At 38.8% G+C, this 22,568-nt stretch overlaps 1 protein-coding gene across 1 annotated transcript in view; it reads left to right on the plus strand.

The window, feature by feature from the left end:
* The window catches only part of MIPOL1 (mirror-image polydactyly 1), a 165,151-nt gene that overhangs the window by 134,498 nt on the left and 8,085 nt on the right, over positions 1-22,568 (plus strand). Inside the window, exon 12 of the mRNA XM_050897480.1 lies at positions 10,118-10,348. Within this exon, the coding sequence (XP_050753437.1) occupies positions 10,118-10,348 (231 nt within the window). The remainder of the gene's footprint in view (positions 1-10,117; positions 10,349-22,568) is intronic.

Raw genomic sequence — 22,568 nt, forward strand, 5'->3', positions numbered from 1 at the left:
AGGTTTGCATGTTGTGACTTGCTCAGTACCACACAGAAGACATGAAATAGAGGAGGGAATTCAAGACAGAGCTCTGATCCCCAGTCTACTAAATCATTCCGCCAGCATGCGTCCTTGTTTCACATTAAGGAGAATGGCCCAGACAAGTCTGCCCAGTTGCTTCAGTAAGCATTGGTACAATAGGGAAGCAGACTTCCCCTATATTAAATTTCCCAGGCGTTCCCTTTATCATTTAAGCCATCATTTTAACTGCCTTGTTTCATAGCGCTTAACTGTCCGAGGAGCTGTATGATTTATATGAATAAGGGTTTGGCAGCAGCAACTAGGTAAGACATGGCTTACTGAGTAGCGATACATTGCCATTGTGTCATTTACGTGGCTTTCAGGAGGTGACTTGCTAAGTGTGTATCTGCATAGCAATCCCCAAACCAACTGCATTTTTGTGTGGGAGAAGCCATGATAGCTTTAAAGTAGACATTATGGGCATCTGTACCAGTCTGGAGGAAGGTTTTCAGACTGCAGCACCTGCAGTCCTCCTAGTGACTCACCATCCATTGCAGAGTGGCACGTGTTGCTGTGCACAGTACCAAGAAAGTGCGGAAACCATGTGCTACGCACACTCACCTAGAGTTCATCAGTGTACCTCACTTTTTGGCACATTGGTGACCACAGCTGGGCATGTGCTGGAGCACAGGACACCTTGTTTGCCTTTGGTCAGAGTTGCTTAATATTTTTCAGTAACACCTTTGAGAAAGATCAGACAAAACTGTTCAAATACTCTCTGTTTCATTTTCCTGGGGCAGAGGGGGAAGTATCCTCAAATAAAGAAAAGGTATGTTTTAATTTTTTTTAAAAGTCATTTGAAGATTTTTAACCAGCTGAATCATTTAGCAAGAAAGTAATGACAAGAGGGCAGAGCCCCATGTGATTCCCCTTCCCAGGTCAGTCACGCTGAGGGTTTCTAGCTTTAGGGCTACTCAGCTCATCCATGAGATCATCCCTCTCTCAAATTCCATATGTATTTGGTTATTCCATCTTTGAAACACGTTTCCATTCTTTGTGTTTCTTTTAATTGCCTTCTCCTGGAGAGACTCTTCTCTTCCATCTACTCAGCTGGATGTTCCTGGCCATGCTGGAAGGCAGGGCTGGCTTCCAGCCCTGGGTCCAAGACAGTTTTGTCTCTTGCTTTTCTGGTTGAGTGGGGGAGTTAAGCCAAGTGATCACAATAGCAAATCAGGACAGCCGTAAAATTCACGATCATGTCTGATTTATAAAGATAACATTGTATTAAGTACAAGATATTTTCTGAGGTTATTAATAACAGGCTTTCTTCAGCCGGTCATTCCTGAATGGTGCCATGCACTTTACTGCTTGATTGATTTATATGCCTTTCTGATTTTAATTAATACTATTTTCATCAGAGCCAATTATTAGTGATTGGAAAACTCCAGGCTGTTCAGTTTATCTGTGCCAGTGTTTGGGAATTATTCCTGTGATCTTTATTTTTGAAATCTATTGAATGGCATCAAGAGCACTAAAGAGGCCATTTAAACTCTGGGGAAAAAAATAATGCTTATACTTCTGGGAAAACATTTTTGGTGATTCACATTTTGGAAACTGAAACACTATCGATGTTTTATTCCCAGATTATTTTCCAAGAAAAAGCTTGGATCCACTGCTGAATCAGTTTCTTCAAAATACTTAGGCTCATACTGAAGTTGGATCATGCAGAGAAGGCTGGAAGACTGTGCTGGGGGAGGGGGTCAGGAGACTCCTCCATCCTCCATCCTGTGACATTAGCACAGAGGGATGGAATAAGCCTAGCTAAGTCTCTAAGGAGACGTTCGGCTGTAGCAGAGAGGTACACGCACTAGATGTTAAAGGATCAGGATAAAAGTGTTTCTCTGTTTAGTGATCTAGACAAGCTGCTTTGCACAGAAAAATAGAAAATGGAAAAATGCTTAATAAAACTCATTAGCTGAGAATATACCCACTTGAAGATGGGAATATTCACTGTATGGGAAAAGAAAGTCTCTGGATCTTAGTGTAACTATTTTAGAGTTGTTTTTTTCCCTGGTGAAAAGAAGCTAAAAATCCTACGCCATCTTGATGGGAGTGAGAGCTAAGAATTTTACAGAAACTGAAGCCTTGTAAGAAAATCTCAAATGTGCACTTGTATAACAGGTTTTGAGCGAGTCTGGCGCAGTATTTACTACTACAGTATAAAGGGCTGGGTTCCTTGATGTATATTTCTAGTTGGCATTTTATCAAGGAAATAAACTTCAATTTTTCTTTATTTTGTGACATGTGGATTGAAACTGCATTTTCTCTGTCCTTGATTTAAAAGCATTAGATCATTAAATTAAGTGCTTTTGCATAAGACTAAAATTGTAACTGAACAAATTATTTATGCAGAGAGAAGCAAGATAAAGTTTCTTTCAAGAGTTCTTTAACATATCAGATTGATAAGAGTCAAAACACCTTTACTGCCATTAAATATTTACCAAGACTTGGCTTTTGGAAGAGGGGCAGTTCAGTGCAGTGTGTTTGACTCCATGCAATGCTATTGATTAGCTATCAGAAGGACATAGTTAATGGGTAACTGGAGGTATTACAGAGCGCTCCACATTCTTGTCAAGTCTTTTCTCTGAAGATGACCTAAAATAAAGTCAGTTACAACTGGCGTTCACCCTGCGACAGATTGCACAAGCTCACCTACGGTATGAACAAAAGGTTCACAAGAATCAGTTGACCAGGGCTTAAGCAATCCTTTCTAGTAGTTGTTGTCATCACTGCTGGACTTTAGAACTGCACATGTTTACATTTAATTAGAAAGAACACACAGTTTACATCGCACAGTAGCTATCAGTATCGAATCAGAATTGATTTCCGCTCTCTTTCTCAAATGACTGTTTCCTTCAGACTAATTAAAAAAAGGCACATAACAAAATTACTCATATAAATTTTAAAGCAAAGTAAACACTATTCCCTAGAGACAAAAATAAAAGTCAACAGCACATAGTCATTACATTGAGCTTGTTTTCAGGTGATTCTGATGCCTGCGTTATGATATATATCAGTACTATCAGATTTAATTTATATGGATGTATATATGAAGTACCCCTTTGCACTGAGTGGACACTTCACTGACTGTTTCAGTTTTCAGGGTCAGGATTCTTATTTGTTTCATCTGAATTGTCACAGTTTATCTAATACAAGAGGTGATTCACTAGTATTACTACTTTTTGCAGAAGGATTTTGTTCATTTCAAATAAAATTGTCTGTGTAATGGAAGTCAGAAGCCATTATCCTTCCCAGTGAGAAGCTGCAAAGGAAACTAAAGGCACAAACCAAATTAGCCTTAACTTCATGCATAATTTCCAACAAAGAAATCTCTGTTAGATTTTTGTTAGTTATGCAGGCAAATCTAAATTCAAACTACGGTGACAGGAGACGTCATTTGAGGCTCCTAGCAGAAATGCCTAACTCTTGAATGTGCGCATTCTTTGTCATCAGGAAAGATTTCCATGGCTGGCATTTTGGAGAGTAAAGGTTCAAGCCAGCAATTTACTGTGTACTGTCAAGTCCGTGGGAGCTGAAGGCATTGCAGTCCAGACCAGGTTGGTAGGTAGGTGTGTGGAGCTGTAGGAGCTGATCCTGAAACGCCTGCTCAGAAGGCCTGATGTTCTTTTGTGCCATAATACCCTGGTTTCCATGTAAGAGATGGTGTTCAGAATGAAGCTCTTGGCAAGGATCATCAAAAAAAGGAAAAAAGTAATACATACTGCACCTATTTTCTACCTGTTTTAGTTGGTATACCAGCAGCTCTATTAATTTGGGGCGCAACCAGAGTTACTGCTTTCTTCATTAAGTTCAGCTTTGAGGAAAAAGGTGCACTGTTCTTAAAACTGATGTTGTCAAAAACAAAGTATAAAAAATAAACTGCTATGACCTTTAGGACAAGATCCTCCATCTCTTTTCCACCAAGCTGGTGTTTCTGCAAATCCCTGACATAGGCAATTTCCCTGCTGGCCCGAAGCCAGAGACGTTGGCTCTACACCGCTCACGTACACACCCCTTCAGTGATCCATGTCAACCGAGTGGCCTCCAGCAGCCAGCAGAGAGGTGCAGGGGCTGCCAGTTCAGCCCGGAGACTGGGAAGGTGAAAATACCTCTTGTCTTTGAGCCAGCTGTGCCCCTGCTCCCTGCCTGCTGCCCGCAGCTGAGCCAGGCTGTGCTCTGCCCCTGCTACAATGCTCACGCTTCCCAGGGAAAGTGGCCGGGGTTTTGTGATACACGGTAAAACGTGGAGTTGCTGGCACCATCTTAAACATCCTTTATATTCAAATACTGAGGTCACTCTTGATGACTTGATGCCAGTTCTGTCTTCGATTAATAGATAAGGTTCCCTCTGTATTTGCAGTGTAACCTAAACAATCTATTACTGTAGGGAATAACTACAGTATTACAAATACTAAGTTAAAGTTATTTTGTTAACTAAAGCCGTTGGTAAATATTTAAGAATGGCCAAAGCATATGAATTGGCAATAAAGAACAGATACAAGATAGCAAAATTCTTTCTTGTAACTTCTAGTATGATAAAGTAAACACCATAGAAAATAAAATTCTTTTTAAAATTTCAGATTAATTTTACTTAGTTAGAAGCAAGCCTTCAGGGCTGGATAGTTGCACTCTGTGAGTGCTTAGGCTAGAATATGCTAATAGAGCCAATTCCCTGTCAAAACATGACAGGAACATTTTACAGCAAGCTTGGTTCTAGGAATAACATGTAGTCTAGTAAAACTGTGAAGAGTATCCACAGTAGTTGCTGTTGTATTGAAAACACAGTCCCCTAATTCGTGGAAGAAATTTGAGAGCCTGTGAATCTGTGTCTTGCGATTAACACAGGTACATTGTGGAACCATGAAGATGTGTAATTAATGTTAACATGTATCAAGTAATATTCAGGATTAAAGCGTAAAACCTACAGTAGTCTCTTCTGTAAACTCAGATGCACTATATCTGAGTGTTGATGTATGTGTGAAAAAAGCTAATGCTAAATTGTCATCTTCCAGACTCTGATTAATCAATTAGAGATAACAGAGACCCCAGCTCTAACTGCAGCATGTGCTCAGGAAATTCAGGTGCGTTTCTTAGCTACAAGCTATTAACTGTGAGTTTGTGGATCTAGCTGAAGAGGATAGTACCACAGCTGCAAAAATCTCAGAAACGCTTCCTTCTACTTGTCAGTATCATGTGTGTTTTGCTCTGTTTCAACCAAACATTATTAATCCAGAAACTATTTTTGTGGGGGTCCTGGACCATTTGATGGTGTGGTGAATGTGAGGAATGATAGGTGGTGCTGGATGTCATGTGCATATCGCTGTCATGTGAGGCTGTGCTCTCTGAGCAATTTGCCCAGTGGCTGCATGAAGTGAACTGGAGACATTTGATTACTGTGCAACTCCGTAAATGAAGGGTTTGTAATGGAGGTATGGTTTCCGATTATTTATTGTTGAGAGCATGTCTCAGTAGTCCTTCAGCTTCAAGAAAGGCTCAGATGATTAAATCACATGCCCCATGTCCTTACTACCTCTCCCAAGCTAGTCACAGGGGAATGGTATGGGTACTGCAGTGGTCCTGGAGAGTGAAAATGAGGCCCAAAAGAAAATTTTTGCTGCTCGGCGTCATCAGAAGACTGTCTGGGTTTAGTTTTGTCCTAAATTCAGACTGTGCTGCATCTAACTTAACTCTTTCAACAGTGATGGGTCTCTTTTCAGTAGTGAAGCTCAGAGCACCTTGCAAAGGTAGTATTGTGATTGCTGTTTTTTAAAGATGAGGAGACTGAGGCCCAAGGAGGAAAAATGTGTTTGCTAGTGGCCTTTAATTTGTATTTGTTGAAAAAAGGAATTTCTAAGATGGATGATAGTCAGTTCAAGCTTTCACTGTAGATAATGAACCTGTGCTTGAATCATCTAGTGTCCAGACTGTTTGGACCCTTGTACAGGTCACAGGTTTCTCTAGATCGTTTCAGGAGAGAAGGCTGAAACTCAACCTACTACTCACTGTGGATCCATATTCACATGTAATTGAGTTTGGATGGTATGGACATGCATGATCAGCGCTAATCTGTCAACATGTTATCCTGTAAAATCCTGAGGTTGTATCACCAACCACCACAGAGAAGAAAATCAGTGGTGCGCTCTGTTCAACAAGTGCTTATCATTGGGTTTGGTGAGAGAATATAAAATAAAGAGGATGCCTGAGCTCATCCTGGACTAAGAATACATGGGTAAACCACACACGAGAGCGTGACACTCTGTGATGAACTGTGACAGTGCAAAGAACATCCTCTGTGTTATGTGCAACATGCACTACTGTTATGACATGGTCTGTGGCCTGTGCGCCACAGAGTCTAACACAGCTGCTGCCTTTGGTTAAATTAATGAGGGATGTTTGGGTGGTTGTACTGAAGAGAAAACACAGTCCTCTTAACTCGTGTAATTGCAGATGAAGGAAGGCTAGTAAAATATTTGTCTATGGTAGGGCAATGCCATCTAGTTACCAGTCTACCAGCTGTCAGGCTCCTGACTCACATGTAATGCAAACTTGACCATTTTATATCCTCCGCTTTACGGCAAAATGTCAAAGTCCTTCTAGGTCTTATGGGCTTTTTTTTAATACCGTCTTATTGCACTGTTTCCTAAGAGCACCTTTGAAGTAGTATTTTCAAGGTATCAATGCTGCCTGGCCTTGAGTGCACTCAACAGTATGAAGGGACCCTCTTCAAAGCCATCCTGAGTGGAGACTGAGGTCTGAGAGGTCTCCAGAACTTGAGCGTCAGAAACATTTGTGGTGAAAACCAAGGTCAGACCTACATGCCTTTGGGAACATTGGATATGTTTATCACTGGGGTGGGGGAGGAGGGAAGGGACGGATAGGGAATGTTTGTTTTTTGCTGGTTTTTTTTTTCTTCCTTTAGGTGGAAGGTTTTTCTATGTTGTTCAGTAATTGCTTCAGGTGGAAAATCATTTCCCACCTTGCAGCAAAAGTATGCCTGGCAAGGAGAGAAGTGTTATAAGAGCAGCACTTCATACAGTTGATTTTCAGCCAAAGTCAAGTCCCTCTGGGAGCAGTTACAACAGGTGAAATTTTTTAGCAAGCCTGAAGCTACTCTGACTTTGGGGGCTGAGGAAACCTCTTGCTATCTGCAGGAGCTGCATAAGTGACATCATCACATGTCACTTTTTCTTCTGCCTGGACACAGTTAAGGTGGGCCTTTGAAGCTCTCAGACCCCAGCTGGAGCAAGAAAGGGGCCGTGCTGCCATAGTAAAGCAAAAGGCTTACTATAAAGAACATGTGAATTACTGAAATCAAGGAACTGTTTGAATGCTTCTGTGACCCATTCTTCAGGCCTAGAACTCCCATTTATTTTTGATTTATAGCATCAATGTTCTTTGAAGAAATAATCTTCGGGACATTAATGAAGGAATTTCAAATTAGTAAGTATCAAAAGGAACTAAATAAAAGTATTTTAGCAAAGTACATATTGATGGAAATCTGGCAATTGTATGCTTTTGGGGAAAAAAAAAGTTTAAAAGATCTGTTAACCACAGTGTCTTTATCTGGAGGAATCACACTGGCTACAAAATATATCCATGTCAGAATCTATTGATCACTCAGATACAATCACTATGAGTCAAAACATGTAACAGTGTATTGCATACTGTATTGTTCATGGCCAGTCTTTGAGAAGGAGCCCAGTTGTAGCCACACAGGGCAAGTATTTTAGAATCTAAATAAATTACTGTATTTTTCATATGTTCTGGAAAAAAACCTCTCAGCTGCTGTGAACAAGTTAGAATATTTAGGCTATCTTTTTTTTTTTTTAATCAGGGACCCGTATATTCACTGAACAGTTTAGCTTCTCATTCATTTGTCTTTTTTTTCTTTTAATCTTGTGCCAGGTGTTTAAGAAGCAGGCAGCAGTGGTATTTCGGTAACCTGCTCTCAGCATTATTTGCATACCTTTGTATTTTTCCATGGTGATCAATGCTCAGCCATAGTGAAACTTCAGTCAGTAAATTTTATGTGCAACTGTTAAAGTAATTTTATTTTTAATGAGTCTGTTCTAGAGATTTTAATGTCCCTTTATAAATATTTATATTTTCAATATATCTTCATTTAATTGAAAAGGTTCTTCACATTATTTTCAGACAACCGCAGGTAGTACGGGTAATGACATATCAACACTCTGACCTTTTAGCTTCTGGATTTCTATTAGTTCGTCCACATTTTGCTTGTCCATGTATATTGTATTTTAGTTTGTATATTATTTTCCTCTATGGGCTGTCGGAACGAAGGGTGTTTCCCATACAAACACCTTAATAAACTGGAAAGGAAGAAAATACGCTATTGCATACTAGCAGCTGTCATGCAGACTGTGTCTTGAGCATTGTAATCAGTGTGCACTGCTACTAGAAATCGACACTGAAATAAGGTTTGATATTTGCATGATCATCAGTCAGAGGGATGTCTCGAGTCATATTCATCAATACAGCAACAGCTTCTGATATTCATGAAGTTGTTTTGAAATTACTTAAATTATTTATCTAAAAGCACTGCTCATTATCATATCCTGTTGCCATCACTTTTGTTATAAATGTCTTCCATGAATTTCTTCTACTATCAGTGTCATTTTCCACTGGTGTAAAATTTACCAATGAATTATGGCTATGAAGAGATGGGAAGCAATCGTTGCTAATTCCACGGAGAGCTTGCTGGTGCAGGCTCCTCCCCTAGTAATCAGCTATAAATGTGATTTCTACGATTGCACCTTAATAACTCAAGCAGCTGGCTACCTACTGATTCCTTGGGAAATAATTCCACAGTCAACAGGCTTCACTGAGAATTTTTTACCTGATGCACCATCTTCTTCTTTATTCTCCTTTTTTCAATTTCTTCTCGTTATTTATAGGTAACCTGTCTGTCTAATATCCTTCTTTTTGCTTATTTTCCATAGCTATTGTTAGCTGATCCAGGCGTTTTTATTTTAGCTTCATGAATCTATTACCTTAAGACCCTATTCAATTTCATTTTTAATTTCTGATCTCCCTTTGATTTGTCCAGAACTTTCTGGCATACAAATACAAAGCATGTAGTACTGTGTTCTGGTTTGTACAATGAAAGAGTATTATTTTTTTGCTCTATGATTTGGTATCTCTATGAATATACCTCAAAATCACGTATAAAACTGAATGGGTTGAATACACATCTGTGGCACTTCAGTGTGAAATAGATGGTAAACGTGTCTACTTTTTGCCTGAGTGAAGCCAGAACAGTGGGTCAGAAAGGACCTTGCAAGAAATTATGGTGGAGGACACTGTAGATAGTGAAATGTCCCATGATAAAACCCTGATGCTGGCAGATTACCTATCTCTGTCTACTATAGAGAGGCTATTTAAGACACAGGATATTCTAGTACAGGTGTTACTAGCTTATTTAAACTAGCATCAAGAAATATTTTAAGTTTCCTCTCACAAAAATTGACCAAAGACCTTTAGAATTGGTTAGCATGTGCAAATCATTCATACTTTTAAGTAATCCTGCTGATTTAATGATGTTAATTTTTGCATTGTAGCATTTTTATTCCTTTCATTGTATTGAAAAATCTGCAGTTTTGCAAATGAACACCCCTGTAGCTGGTGAGTCTGCTTCCTAAAAGAGAGTCCTGTGTAACACAAGTTAATAACACATCAGTAACTTACACTGATTAATTCAACCTCATGTAAATCGCACTAACAACTTTTTGCTGCAGCTCAAAGGTGACCAGGAAGATGCTACAGCTGAAAAATACTGCCTTTTAAGTTTTTGTTGAATAGGTTTTTGACTTCTTAAAATTCTGATAGTTGTTACATACTTCTAGAAGAGCCTTGTGGAAACGGGATGTTCCTTTTGTTCTCTGTCATATAAATAAAACAATAAAACTTGTTTTGGTATGAGTGCATGTGGATCCGTATATGATAATATTAAAAATATTAGTTAAACTGAGTGTAGTATTCCTGCAGCTCAGCCTTAAACTGAAACTTAATAACGTGTATGATTTTGTTTTCCCAGATTATACACATCTTTGTCTGAAGGAATGAGTCTGAAGGACCAGCTTAACCGTACTTTCAGTACTTCTGAAGGTGGACTGCAGGGCAGGGAGGATGTTGTGACCCTTACCTATCACCAGATTGAAGATCTGGCAGCTCAGCTGCAGCAAGCTCGGTCAGAGCAAAAGGACACAGAGCTGAAGCTCCAGAAAGCCCTGGAGGCTTCACAGGAGGCCAATGAAAAAGTTCAGAAGTAAGTCACTTGCCGTCTTTCAAGAAAAATTGCAGTTGAAAACCAAATGAAATGTTGTTTCTTCTGGTATTTTGTCTATGACTGAAAGTGTGGTGGTACTCAGAAAAGGTCCTTTAAAACGATTCCTTCTTTGTCAGCCGTTCAGCTTGTTACCTACTCAGTGTGAAGCTGATCGTTTTAACAGTTTTATAGTATTCTGCCAATAATGACGGTGTGCCTGTCATTACTGTTATGGAAACTGCTTTCTACACGCGCAAGGCACAGAGAAAGTGTTTCCATCTCCTATGAATGGTTTTCACTGTCTTTTTACCGCATGGCAATCCTATGGCAACAGAGTATTTGCCTTTATAATTGCATGGTAGAATATTAAGGTTCTCATTTTTGGTCTGTTACGCATCTGGCAGGTTTCATGTCATGGTAAATGCTGATGGGGTTGTTTAGGGGTGGCTTCAAAATCTCACTGAAACCAACAGGAAGTCTCTGAGTCAGTGAACAGGGATTGTATTCTCTTTCCCATCATAAGATTCCCTGTTAAAAGGTTACTGAACTCCAAAACCTGAAGTTCATCTCTACTGAAGTCCTTATTGTCATGTTTGTTATTACTAGCACATAAACCTTTGAAAGTCTGATTGCTGGGACATAGGCAAACGTGTAGGCAGTGCCTCTTCACCGTCTGGCACTTCTCGTCTCTGCATTACATTCATCAGCTGCAAAATACCCCTCTCTCACCCTTCCAAGGTGGTCGATGCTGAACTGATGCAAATTTTCCTGTCTGTCCATATTTGTCTTCAACTTTAATGTCTGCAGCATATTTCCAGAGTAGCCAGAAATTGGCTTATAATATATTGCAAGGACCTACCGAGAGTTCTTTCTGTTTAAAAAAATACATGCTGAGTTCTCCTATTAAAAAAATAAAGAAATTATATTTTTATATTTTTAATTTTCAGCCATCTCTTTAAAACCTCCAGTGGTTGTTTGAGAATCATTCAAATCTTTATTCTGAACACTTAGATATATTTGAAACTTCAGCAGGTGCATGCTTGATAAAAATAAACCTACAAAAAACAATTACAGCACGTTAAAGAGAATATTGGCTAAACCTTTCTGTACATTTTTTAAAGTTGTTATTTCATTTTATTTATAAACATTTACTAACCATAGATATTTAAGTGAAGGTTGTTTTTTGGTTGTTTTTTTTTTAGTGAAACAGTCTTGTTTAATCCCGTGTAACCAGGGTGGCTAGGATAGAAGTGCAGCCACAACCTGAATTAAAGTGGTGGTGATGCACTGCTATAGTGAAAAGAATTTACGCAATTTAACATGCTCAACTACTTGGGAAAATTTTGGTCAGGTTAGTTTTCATTATTGCTAAGATCAGACCACTGAGCCTATAGCAAAATTAAACAATTGGGTGAAGTCTTTTGATGACAATAGCATGCCCTTTTTACCAAGAAACTGTGGAAATGCTCTGTGCGTCTTCCCAGCACCCGGAGTCATCCACCCCCATCTTATAATTCAACCTGCAAACAGATTAAGCAGCTGAGTTTGTGGAAAGTGTGTTTACTTTGAGCTAAGAACCCTTGTGTGACACTATAGAGATTCCTCTGACACCTCTGGGAGAGCTACACAGACAGTTCGTACTCATCAGCAGGGAAACCGGGCTGAGAATTCCCAATTTCTTTGTAACCTCAACCGCTTCATACAAATCAGTGTTTGGCAATTAGGCAGGAACTCATTTGTTAGCTTAGCTTTTTATTTCGAAGATGTAGGATGTTCTACATTTCAAAAAGGAACTGACAATTTAGAAACCTGTCAACGGAAAGGCTTCTTGGTATTAATTACAGTAGTATTAATTATTAGCACTGTCTTAAGAGGATGCTTATTGTAATTTAAAATGTGACACTACGATTCATAGCCTAAATAGGGTTCTAAAACATCTGTTTTCTTGACTTCTTTTAAATGCTCAAGTAAAATTGAATTCTGATATATGAGGGAAGTATTTTTAGCAGCTATATAAAGTAGTTTCTCAGTATTATTCAGTAAAATATCTGAATAATGTAGCAACAGTTAAAAATCAGAAGAGGAAAATAATTATGAGCTTCATTAAGAAAGAACATAATTAGAATAATTAAAACAATGTTGAAAAAGGATGTACTCTCTATCTTCGTACCATGTAATTTGCTGGTGTTCACTATGCCTTTGCTGATCTGTTCTCTGACAACACTAAAGAATTTTTTAATATTCTTAAAAACTTCAGTGTTTGCATTCAGCGTCATATGCAGAGCTTGAAATAGAGATGTAATTTCTCCGTGGCATTGCCATCATGTCAGCCGTTTGTGTACCCACCTGCAATTGTTGCTTTCTAAACGTGAGATCCAAGTCAGAATAGTGGTCCTGTGTTTTCTGTCAGGACACAAAGCATCTAAAAAATTTCTGGATCCTATCCCACATGAAACAGCAGCTGTGAACCAGAAGGGGGATATATTGGAATCTGCTTATAGTGAACTTGGATATAGTAAAAATCTGTTTACACTGAAGTAGAGCGAACATCTCACGTCTGCTCACTGCAGTGTGATGATTCGCCATCCTAGCAGGGGGGGTGGTGTGAAACAGAAAATGTTGATGCTCAGAGAGTGACCACACAGATTTAGCAGCATTTGTTTGAATCTATTTTGATTTTGAAATATTAACAAGATACACATTAGACTTCTAAGAGAGCACTATTCTAGTTTATAAAGCAAATACACATTTTAACTGTGGTGTATGTAAATAAATACATGTATGCGCACACATAGAATGGTACATATTTATTCAATAGGAAATTATGATGATCTGCGTGACACTTAGTATTTTTAACCTATACTTTGTAGAATGGCTATGACTATAATTTTCTATATTTAATTAATGTTTCTAATTCATGGTTACAAACAAAGAGTTAGGACAGCGGCACAGAATTCACCAGGAGTGTTGGCACAGCGCCACAGGCCCCCTGCAAGTTTGTCGTGCCGGAGAAGCCAGGAGCCAGCTGGTGCAGCCCCAGCAGGGAAATGGGGCTGACCTGGAGAAGGTGGCTGGAAAAGCCTGTGAATTAATTAATGCCTCTGCCAGCAGAGGAAGCAAGACATTTTAAAACTGTCCTTCCTGCTGGAACCTCTGGGATTGAGGAGTGGCTGCTGATGTCAGTGAGATCAGAGGAGGTTATAATGTAATACCAAATCAATATTAGCCAATTATCAGTAAAGGCTGAGGCCACTTTTGATGTGTTTTTTCCAGGAAATGTTCTATTTTTCTGCAACAGCTTTGCAGCTGGAGTGAATTTTAATGCAATTTGTCTATTGAGGGCTTCTATTTTTTCTCACAATTTAATGATTCTAGCTCAGTAAAGCGTAGCTCTCTGCGTGTGAGCACAGTCACACTTGCACACTCACATAGCTGTGTAAGGTGGCAGCAGAGGGTGCATGTGTAGAATTTCTATGTAATCCTCTAAAAGTAAACACAAATCCACAAAGTAATGGTGCAATGCTAAAATATACAGGTATGAAAATAAGCATAAACGGTGAGAAACATGCTGCTTGTGCACCTTGTCGAGGTAGTTCTGACTATGAACAAAGCAAATATAAAAGTGATGTAAAACAGAAATTATTACTTGATTTGTCCTTAACTGTTTATTAAAGAGACCTTTTCTTTTGATTTGGGGTTTTTTTCTTTTAAGGAGGAAGTCAGGAGAGTTACAGATTTGGATAAAATATTTCAGCAGATTGAATACATAAGAAAACTAAGCGATCTTCTGAATAAGCAGATAGTTTTATTAAAGGAAATTACTCTCTCTCATGAAAGAAATACTACCCTTAATAACATTTACTTTACCTCTTAAGGTGTGATTTTTTTGGCCACCTAACTTTCATTGTTACTGGAACACACCCTTTTTTTGAGTAGTCCTGGATTTCCCTCCAGCATTTCTGAACATGCTTTCTCTGCTTTTGTAGTTGTTCACTTAGTTTCTTGGCTGATGCTGATAAATTAGTCGATCAATGACACAACAAAAACAAACAGTTCTTACCAGCATTCAACAGTTGAAAAGAATACAAAAAATGGAAAGAAGTAAGAAGCAAGCATTTATTAAGTGGTTAGAGTCCCCCTCTTCTGCAAGTAAAACTAATCTGCCTTCCGAGTACAGGAGCTGTGTGCGTTTCACATCAACGTCCAAGACGTTCTCCGGTGCTGGCTGGAGAGTCTAATCTTTCCCAGAATGATCTGAGCAGTGCAGTTCAAGAACAAGAATGAATATTTGAATAATCACACCACAATGTGAGGTGACCCTCCGACAGGGGACTGACCAGATACACATATGGATTTTGGGAAGACGCTCTGATGCTCTTTTTTAACACAGCTGTGAGAAGAATGTGGCTAAGACCCGGTAGTCTTTCTGGAGTATAGCTGGCAAAGGAAACCATGAGGAGAAGAGAATTTAACACATGGGTGTAAGAGAGTCCGCTTCATTGATGCGATCTGAGGGGAATGTCTAATGACTGGAAGAATCAAACTTGGCAATGAAAACACAAAGCTCTTTTCATCAATTCAAACGCAGACTCTAAAGCTGCAGATGGTTACCTCCAGCCTTGCCTATTCAGTGCGGGGTTGGATAAAATGGCACTTTGGTGAATACTAATAGATCAAAACAAAGATTTAATAACATAAAGATGTGGTGTTCATTTTTAAATGAGGATACAGGTCAGTGTCTCAGAAAAGAGTGAAATAAGTAGCTTTATGTATAGGTCTAAAGTCTCTGGAGATTTTTAACTGCAAACATGATATCTTTAGTGTGCAGATTGTATTCAGTACAGCACAGCTATGCAGGGAACAGGCTAAAAGCAAGATTTCTGAATTATTATACTAATTGAGCCTCTTTGCAACATGCAAATGTTGTTAACTAGTTATCTCCCTTTTAAAATCATACCTACATATATTTAGTTGAAGTGTACATTGTAGCTTGTATGCGTTCAGTCACTCGTTGTAGATAAGAATGGAGCTAGTTAATTAGAAATTGCAGGCAGAAGCACTGCACAAAAGAAACAAGTTGTACATTCACCGGGACTTAAAGCTATTTGTTTTGGAGGAACCACCAAAAGTTAGAGAACTCAGTTGGCTTTATTTTAAATTTGAGAGATACATTTATTTAATTTTCATCTTTCAAAACAATAAATATGATTTGATTTCTTACTTTATTACGAAGTTAAATTTAGAGGTTCAGACTTCCCTATTAAAACTAGACAGCTTTTTTTTTTTACTTATGAAACTATATTCTGCTGAATGTCAGATCAACGTGTTAACTACTGGCGGCTAGGAGTACAGCTTCAGAGATATTAGTAGTTTCACTGATTTGTGTCAGTAAATAATTTAGCAGATGTCAAAAGTGATTTTGCTTTTAATGAAAACCACTGTGCTGCCTGCTGCTGTGAAGTTCTGCTGGGACTGAATAGTTGGTAATCTTTTAATATCATATGGGGAATAATTTAATTGGTGCTGGCATTTTGAAATGTAAAGTAAGTTCTGGTGACTTGTTGAAGAATGTAGACGTAGAGCTAGTTTCTTAGTTACAGCAAATTGGCTTAGCTCTGTCGCACTGAGTTGCATTCATTTGTCCCAGTTAAGGATATGACCTGTAGTTTACTGAGAAACAGATGCTGGTGGGTACATTCAAAAGATGAGCAAGTGAGGGCAAAGTGCTAAGAATCTTTTACTTGCTGTAACAAGCCACAGAAGTCAATGGTTATGAGAGTTTGTATGGAAGGAAATGGGGAGCCGAGGAAGATGACTCTTGTAGCAGTCTAAGATACCAATGAAAATTAGCAATAGTTCTGGACTTTCAGAACTGGATCAAAAGTTATTAAAGGAGATTCAACATGGAAAAAACTGCTTGATGAGGCCTGATGTGTTGGCTGCCTCGTGCAATGATTAAAAGCAGATTATAAGTTCCATGGGGCCCATAAGAGATACACAATCTCCACAGGCGGGGTTTTATGGTGTTTAGGAAACCCACACTAGCCAGATGGAAGATTCCCAGACACGCAAAACTACCACATACCCTGAAGAATTCTGCAGAGTGCAGCAGAGCTGATGCAAAATTTCTTTGGCATGCAAGACATGAATAGGAACATGAGAAAGTCTGAAACACAAAATCTAGTAACAATCACATCATATCATATACAAAAATATTACCATTAACTAGAGTGGCAATAACAGGCAGTGTGAATTTATTGGATTTAGGCGCAATAGGCTTGGAAGGAGTCTGCTTTAGGAATTCAGTGAGGAATTAAGACTAATTGAAATGTGTGAAGAAAGTCATGTGTGATCTAACTGAAAGCAGTACATAGTAGGGTCAGAATTCATTTAAATACTTGGAATTCTGCACTGACGCCAGTGACTCCTCTCAGAAAAATTCCCCTCAGACTGCACTAATGTGCATGGTGAAATGATGAGTTAAAAAGTCTCATAGAGATACCTGTTTGTTGTAATAAAAGAATTGAGTAAGCCAGTGTGGTTATGTGCAGCCTCAGAGAAATTCAACATCTAGAGTGAAATCAATTTTCTGGGTCTGGAGGAAATAAAATATTGAACTAGTATTCAAATCTAAGGTGAGCTGAACAAATTCAGTCACTAGTGGCATATTCTCTGGACTGTTGTAGGTATACCACGTTTCTGTATCACTAGGCAGATCTTGTTTCCCTTGGTAAGGCTAACGTATTATTCATGCTGTACAAAAGGAAATATATCACTTTTGCAAAGCTGTAATGAAATGTATTTTCTGCATTGGATTGTATTATCTTTATTGGATGACACTTCACTTACCAATTTTTGAATTGCGTACTCCATGTTACAGTCCAGGTAAAATTTGCAGGATGTTATGGAGGGAGGGCCTGATAACTTAGTACTACTAATACTGATAACTTCCCGGCCCAAAGAAGAGGGGACTTGGGTTAGCATAAGCAGAAAACTTCTGACTGAAAAAATAAAAAAAATCGACTTTTTGTCTTTTCTGCCTGGATTCCTTGGAGACCCAAATGGAGAGGCACGTGCTGAACCAGAGTGATGCAGACTGGTTGCACCGAGATCCACGCAGAGCAGGGTGATGTCAGACGTTTTCTTTCAAAAGCTTCCTTGGCACCTGTGCCCCCCCGCCCCAGTGTTCTAAGTGGTTGTTTAGAAGCGGGGGTACTCCTCCGGCTTGTGACAAAATGGAACTGAGTTTCCTCCTCCATCTGAGGAGATCCTGGTTCAGATCTCCTGTATCTCAGAGGGATGTTTTAGCCACGCAGGTTTGGTCTGGATGCTCTCTATTCCTTGCCTTGAAGTAGTACCACATAGCAGAAAATAATGCAGGCTTCTCGGATCAGTGAGCAGAGTAGGCTACTCACCTCTGAGAAGCGAGACCTGGTTCTGACACTTTCCTTTAGGGCTTTTTCTCAGTTTCATCCAATGCCTGTTGAACATAAATACAGAGCCAGTATCAGAACACCCATCTCCCATTTTCCAGGTGAGTGCCCTCGATCACTACCCACAGAATCACACCTTCAGGTCTAATAACATTTCAGATGTTTCTTCACAGAAATTCATAGCTTCAGAAAGATAAGCAGAGAAGACTCTTCAGCCCTGGAGTGGACTGGTCTCCTGAAAAGTGGCAGATGTGGGTTAAAACCAAGTTTCCCTTAGCTTGGCTGAATGCTCTAGCTGATAGTATAATTTTTTATACTTGTTTTGAAAAGGAGGAGTGGTAGCACTGCTGTTATCTTTGTCACCTTAAAAGAAACAAGTGGCCTCAGGTTAGTCTTAGAGAAAGGCAGCTTGAGGACCTCTGGACAGCTTAGAGCAAGACAGTTAAAGTAAGGGACTGAGAGTAAAAAAAAAGAACAAAAAAAACCTATTTAGCTAGTTTAGGAGCACCCTTCTTAAACTAGTTGTAAATCCCATCCCAAGGTGCTGCCGTGCTCTCTGTGAGTCTGGAGGAGGAATGCGCTGGTCCAGAGCACATGTGGAGCCGCGGATCCCGTTTTCAGTACCAGAGTCCTGAAAGACAGATTTGGTGATGTTCAGAATTACTGCAGCTGAGACCCTTTGTAGTACTAATGATTAATAATATCTTTTGACGTCTCCTTTTCATTTGAAGACAGCCCTTAATAGAGCAGTTTGTGGTATCAGTACCAAAAGTCTTATACAGTTATAATGTGTGATATTGCCAGAGCAGATTATGGGATAGCCTTCTCATGGATATTTTGGGTGTCATAAATTGTAGTGAGGCCTTTAGCATCTGACGGTTTATGATCAATGCCAGGATTATGTTCAGTGGTGTACTTAACAGAATGAAGACAAAAAATCCCAACCAAAGGGAATGACAGATAAGCCTTTCCTGCATTCCTTGCACACCTGAGATACCCATTGACTGCAGGGAGTTTCACATGGATGAAGAATGCAAAACGGAGCATACAGTCTTAAGTCAAGTATTTATTTTCTTTGTGTAGCTATGGTTTACATTTACTTAACCTCTGTAAATTGTGGATTGCAGTGCAGATATTGTTTTCTTAAAGTATGGGTAGTTACAATATAAACACAAATATTTATCATCATTTGAATATTTATCATCTCAGCCTTTCACGAAAATACAAGCAGTGCTGAAACTTCTCTCAAACACTAAAATGTATTCTATGAAAGTCAAATGTTTTCAGAGTCAACATAATCACAGCATCCCAGTTTTTGACCTGTGTGTTCATTTACAGTTTGCTTATAGCTGCTTCACAGAGATGGAAGTTTGTAGATTACAACATGGTTTTATTGATTTATCAGTAGCAAAATACACTAAGTATACTCAGTAAACTGGATCAGCTAGCTCTTGGGCTTGTATTGTATAATATCAGCTTGTTGTGGAATACTTCAGAACAAAATCAGAATGTTGGCATAGTTAACATCAATGGTGTAAACCAGACTTGCAAAAACTAATATTTAGTAAGACCAATAACACAAACAAATTAGATTTTGAAGTTGTTTGCCCAATAGGAAGAAGCATGCTGACACAGTATTTGTAAGCTTATAGTTAACCATTCTATGACAAATTATTAAATAACTTTGAACAGCAGATTGAGTGCTCCTTGAAGAATAGCAAGAAAATTTTTTCTCAGACTTGCTTTTTTTTCCAAGATGATAAAACGAGCGTCACAGCAAATAATCATTTACTTTAATATTTTATATCCAAATAAAATAAGTCCATGGCATTTACATTGCCGTTACTAAATAGTATTTGGTTTGTTTGCAAGAGTCATTTATTTGTGGCTTGGCTGAAGGAATAAAAATAAATTTGTGGTTCTTTCTGTTAATACTCATACTGTTTCTTAACATATGCAAAAGATTGAAGACCATAAATGTATGTGCAGAAGCTCAAAAAGAAAGCCCAGACTTTCTGAAGCTTCTGAATTACGTATAATCTTTTAGAGAATTGCTGGAACAGTTCTGTTCAACAAATAGACAGTTCAGCAACAAATAGAAATAACTGACTAAGCCAGCAAGGTATTTAATTTTAAGCAAACTTGAAATCATTTAAATTTTTCCACTGCTTAAAATTAAGTGTACCTTTACTGAAGCAGGGGCTAGTTCTCTGAGGAAAAAATTACAGTTCGTGTTTCTAATCTAATACTGAGTCATTAGTTAATAACCAGATTTTTCCATAAGGCTTTTAATTTTTTTAACAAGATTTTGTAGAAAGGCAGCATCAGTTGTATTTATGAGAGCTAACAGCTTTAACCCCATCATTGCCACTGCTGTTTTATTGGCAAGTTGCTCAGTTTTCCTGTTCTATATTTTTGCTGTACGTGATGTGGATATAAGGATATAGATCTAAACACTGAGTTGTTGGAAGTCATAAATCTTTAGGACCAAATTTTATCATTTCAGCTTCAGACTATGGAATTTTTGCCCATAGAAAGTATCAGAATTCAGCCTTTGAATGGAAGACACTGCAGGTATTGGAGATGTGTATAATAAAATCACTGTATTTAGCACTTTATTCTGTGCCTCATAGTATATCCATTTCTGTCACCTCAATCTTTGATAAGATAATCATAAATTATTTGAAGGATGTAACAGATGCACATCTACATCTGATAAGAGGGATATCTAAGTAAATGATGAACTCAACACAAAAGACGATTCACAGATCTCTGATTTTAAACACTGAGAAAATATTTTACTCTATGCTTTTGAAGAATTTTGTGACTCTTGATGTAAAGCCAAATGTTTATGCTTTCATTGGCATAAATTAAAAAGTTTTTCTCCTACAATTAGTCCCATTCATGTCACCACCAGGCAGAATTGCCACCAAGACCTGAGTCTGCAAGCTCACCAGTTCAGAAGAATTAAAGCTGTCCTCAAAATGAGCTGAAGGTCCACTGCTTCTCTCCTGAGTCAGCCTTGCTCAGGAATTTGCTTGCCTCCCAGGAGCAGAGAAGAAGTTCATTCCCAGTCAGATGGCAGGAACATGGAGCAAAATAGGCCCAGAAGGCCAGTGAAAAAAAATCTCATGTGAATTGTCTTGCTAGAATGGTGCAGAAGACAGTTGGAGACAGACTGTCTGCCGGCTACTGGAGAGAGGTTACTGAAGCTTAGAAGTGGGAAGGCTTGTTTTTACCTTAATGGCCTTAAATGGCTGATAACTTAGTAAAAAGCCTATGAAGTATTTTAAGGAGCACTACGCATGTGTAGAAGACACTTTGGTCCATGATGCTGAGTCTCAACTGGTATTTTAAAAACCCTTTTTTTGTGTGTAAATGAGCAGTTAGGCATCTTTTCTGGTTTTATCCCTGCATAGGGGACCCAGTCGCAACATAACCATGATAGACAAGCTTCATGCTGATAACATCTATCTATAATATATTGCAAACATTAAGAGGAGCAGAGGATGTTTCATCCATGGATTTTTTGTTAGTCCACTACTGAGGGAAGACTGCTCTTATTTTTTTTAGAAATACTTTTCAGAAGTATGACTAAGTGTCAGTCACCCTGAAACCAGGAGAAGTCTGTGGGCACCACTGGATTACACTGGAAGGGTGGGGAGTTCACCTACCAGTCTGAGCCCGTTACGAAGGACTTATCACAAGTGGGAGCTTAATTAAGTGCTTTCCTCTTACATCCAAACCCGTTTCCATTGTGACTTGATCTCTCAGTGATGTAGAAGTCGTTCCAGCTTGGGCAGTATCACATCAGTTATGTCAGGAAGGCAAATCTATTGAAATACATCAAACCTATGTAAAACCGATTGTTTTTAATGTGAAGTGGAGGGATCTGATGATGGTTTATAGGAAGGAATTTTCCCTCCACAAGCTCCAGATTACTCATGGTCATGACAGTGGAACCACCTCCAGGAGGTGGAACGTAACTGAGAGCTGCCTAGAGCCAGCAAGTCTGCGTCGCGTTTTGTAAAATATTTGTGGAATCAAGAAAAAAGCTCATGTTGTCTTTATTGTTTATGGTATCAAGAGGAGTCTGCCAAAGTTGTGCTTTGAAGGGATGTACTGGGGAAACAGCCTGAGTAGTACATCAGCATTTGTGATTTTACAAACTCATTGTAAACAGGACTTGACCAGAACATGCCCAGAAGAGGTGAGACTGGCTTGGAATAGGCAGCTGAGAGGTTCAGACCTGGCCTTACAAGGAAGGCTTGTTTGAAACATGCAGAAAGGTGTCACGTGGTGGTTTCAGACTGATACTTCTAAAGTTTAGAGTCTCTTAGTAACCTCGTTCTCTACAGATCTATAAATGTATATCAATCTGCTGGTCCTGCATCCTGAATGTTTTTCTCATGAGGAATCCTGTCTAACTGTTTGTTTTGAGCAGGTTTGAAATACTGTTTGGTTTAGATAATCAATTTTTGACATTGCTTTTAAATATTCCTGAAGAGGGATTTAGAACAAACCAAAATCCTCTAAAAAGTAGGTCCTTTTTCCATCTCCCGAAATACATCTCAGCTGGATATAGAATAAGAAAACTGGCTAGTTGTTACCAGTTGACATGGTTCGGAGCACAGATTGAGAAGCTGAGAGAGAAGGGCTCTGTATCCAGCAATTTTAGGCTCTAATTCTGCAGGATACTTTTTTTTTTGTGTGCACATGAGGAACCCAGTTCAGTTCAAGACTACTTATAAATAAAATTAAACGTGGGGCTTTTCAGTCTTCTTGGT

The sequence above is a fragment of the Gymnogyps californianus genome, chromosome 5 (genome assembly GCF_018139145.2).
Source record: "Gymnogyps californianus isolate 813 chromosome 5, ASM1813914v2, whole genome shotgun sequence".
NCBI classification, from domain to species: Eukaryota; Metazoa; Chordata; class Aves; order Accipitriformes; family Cathartidae; genus Gymnogyps; species Gymnogyps californianus.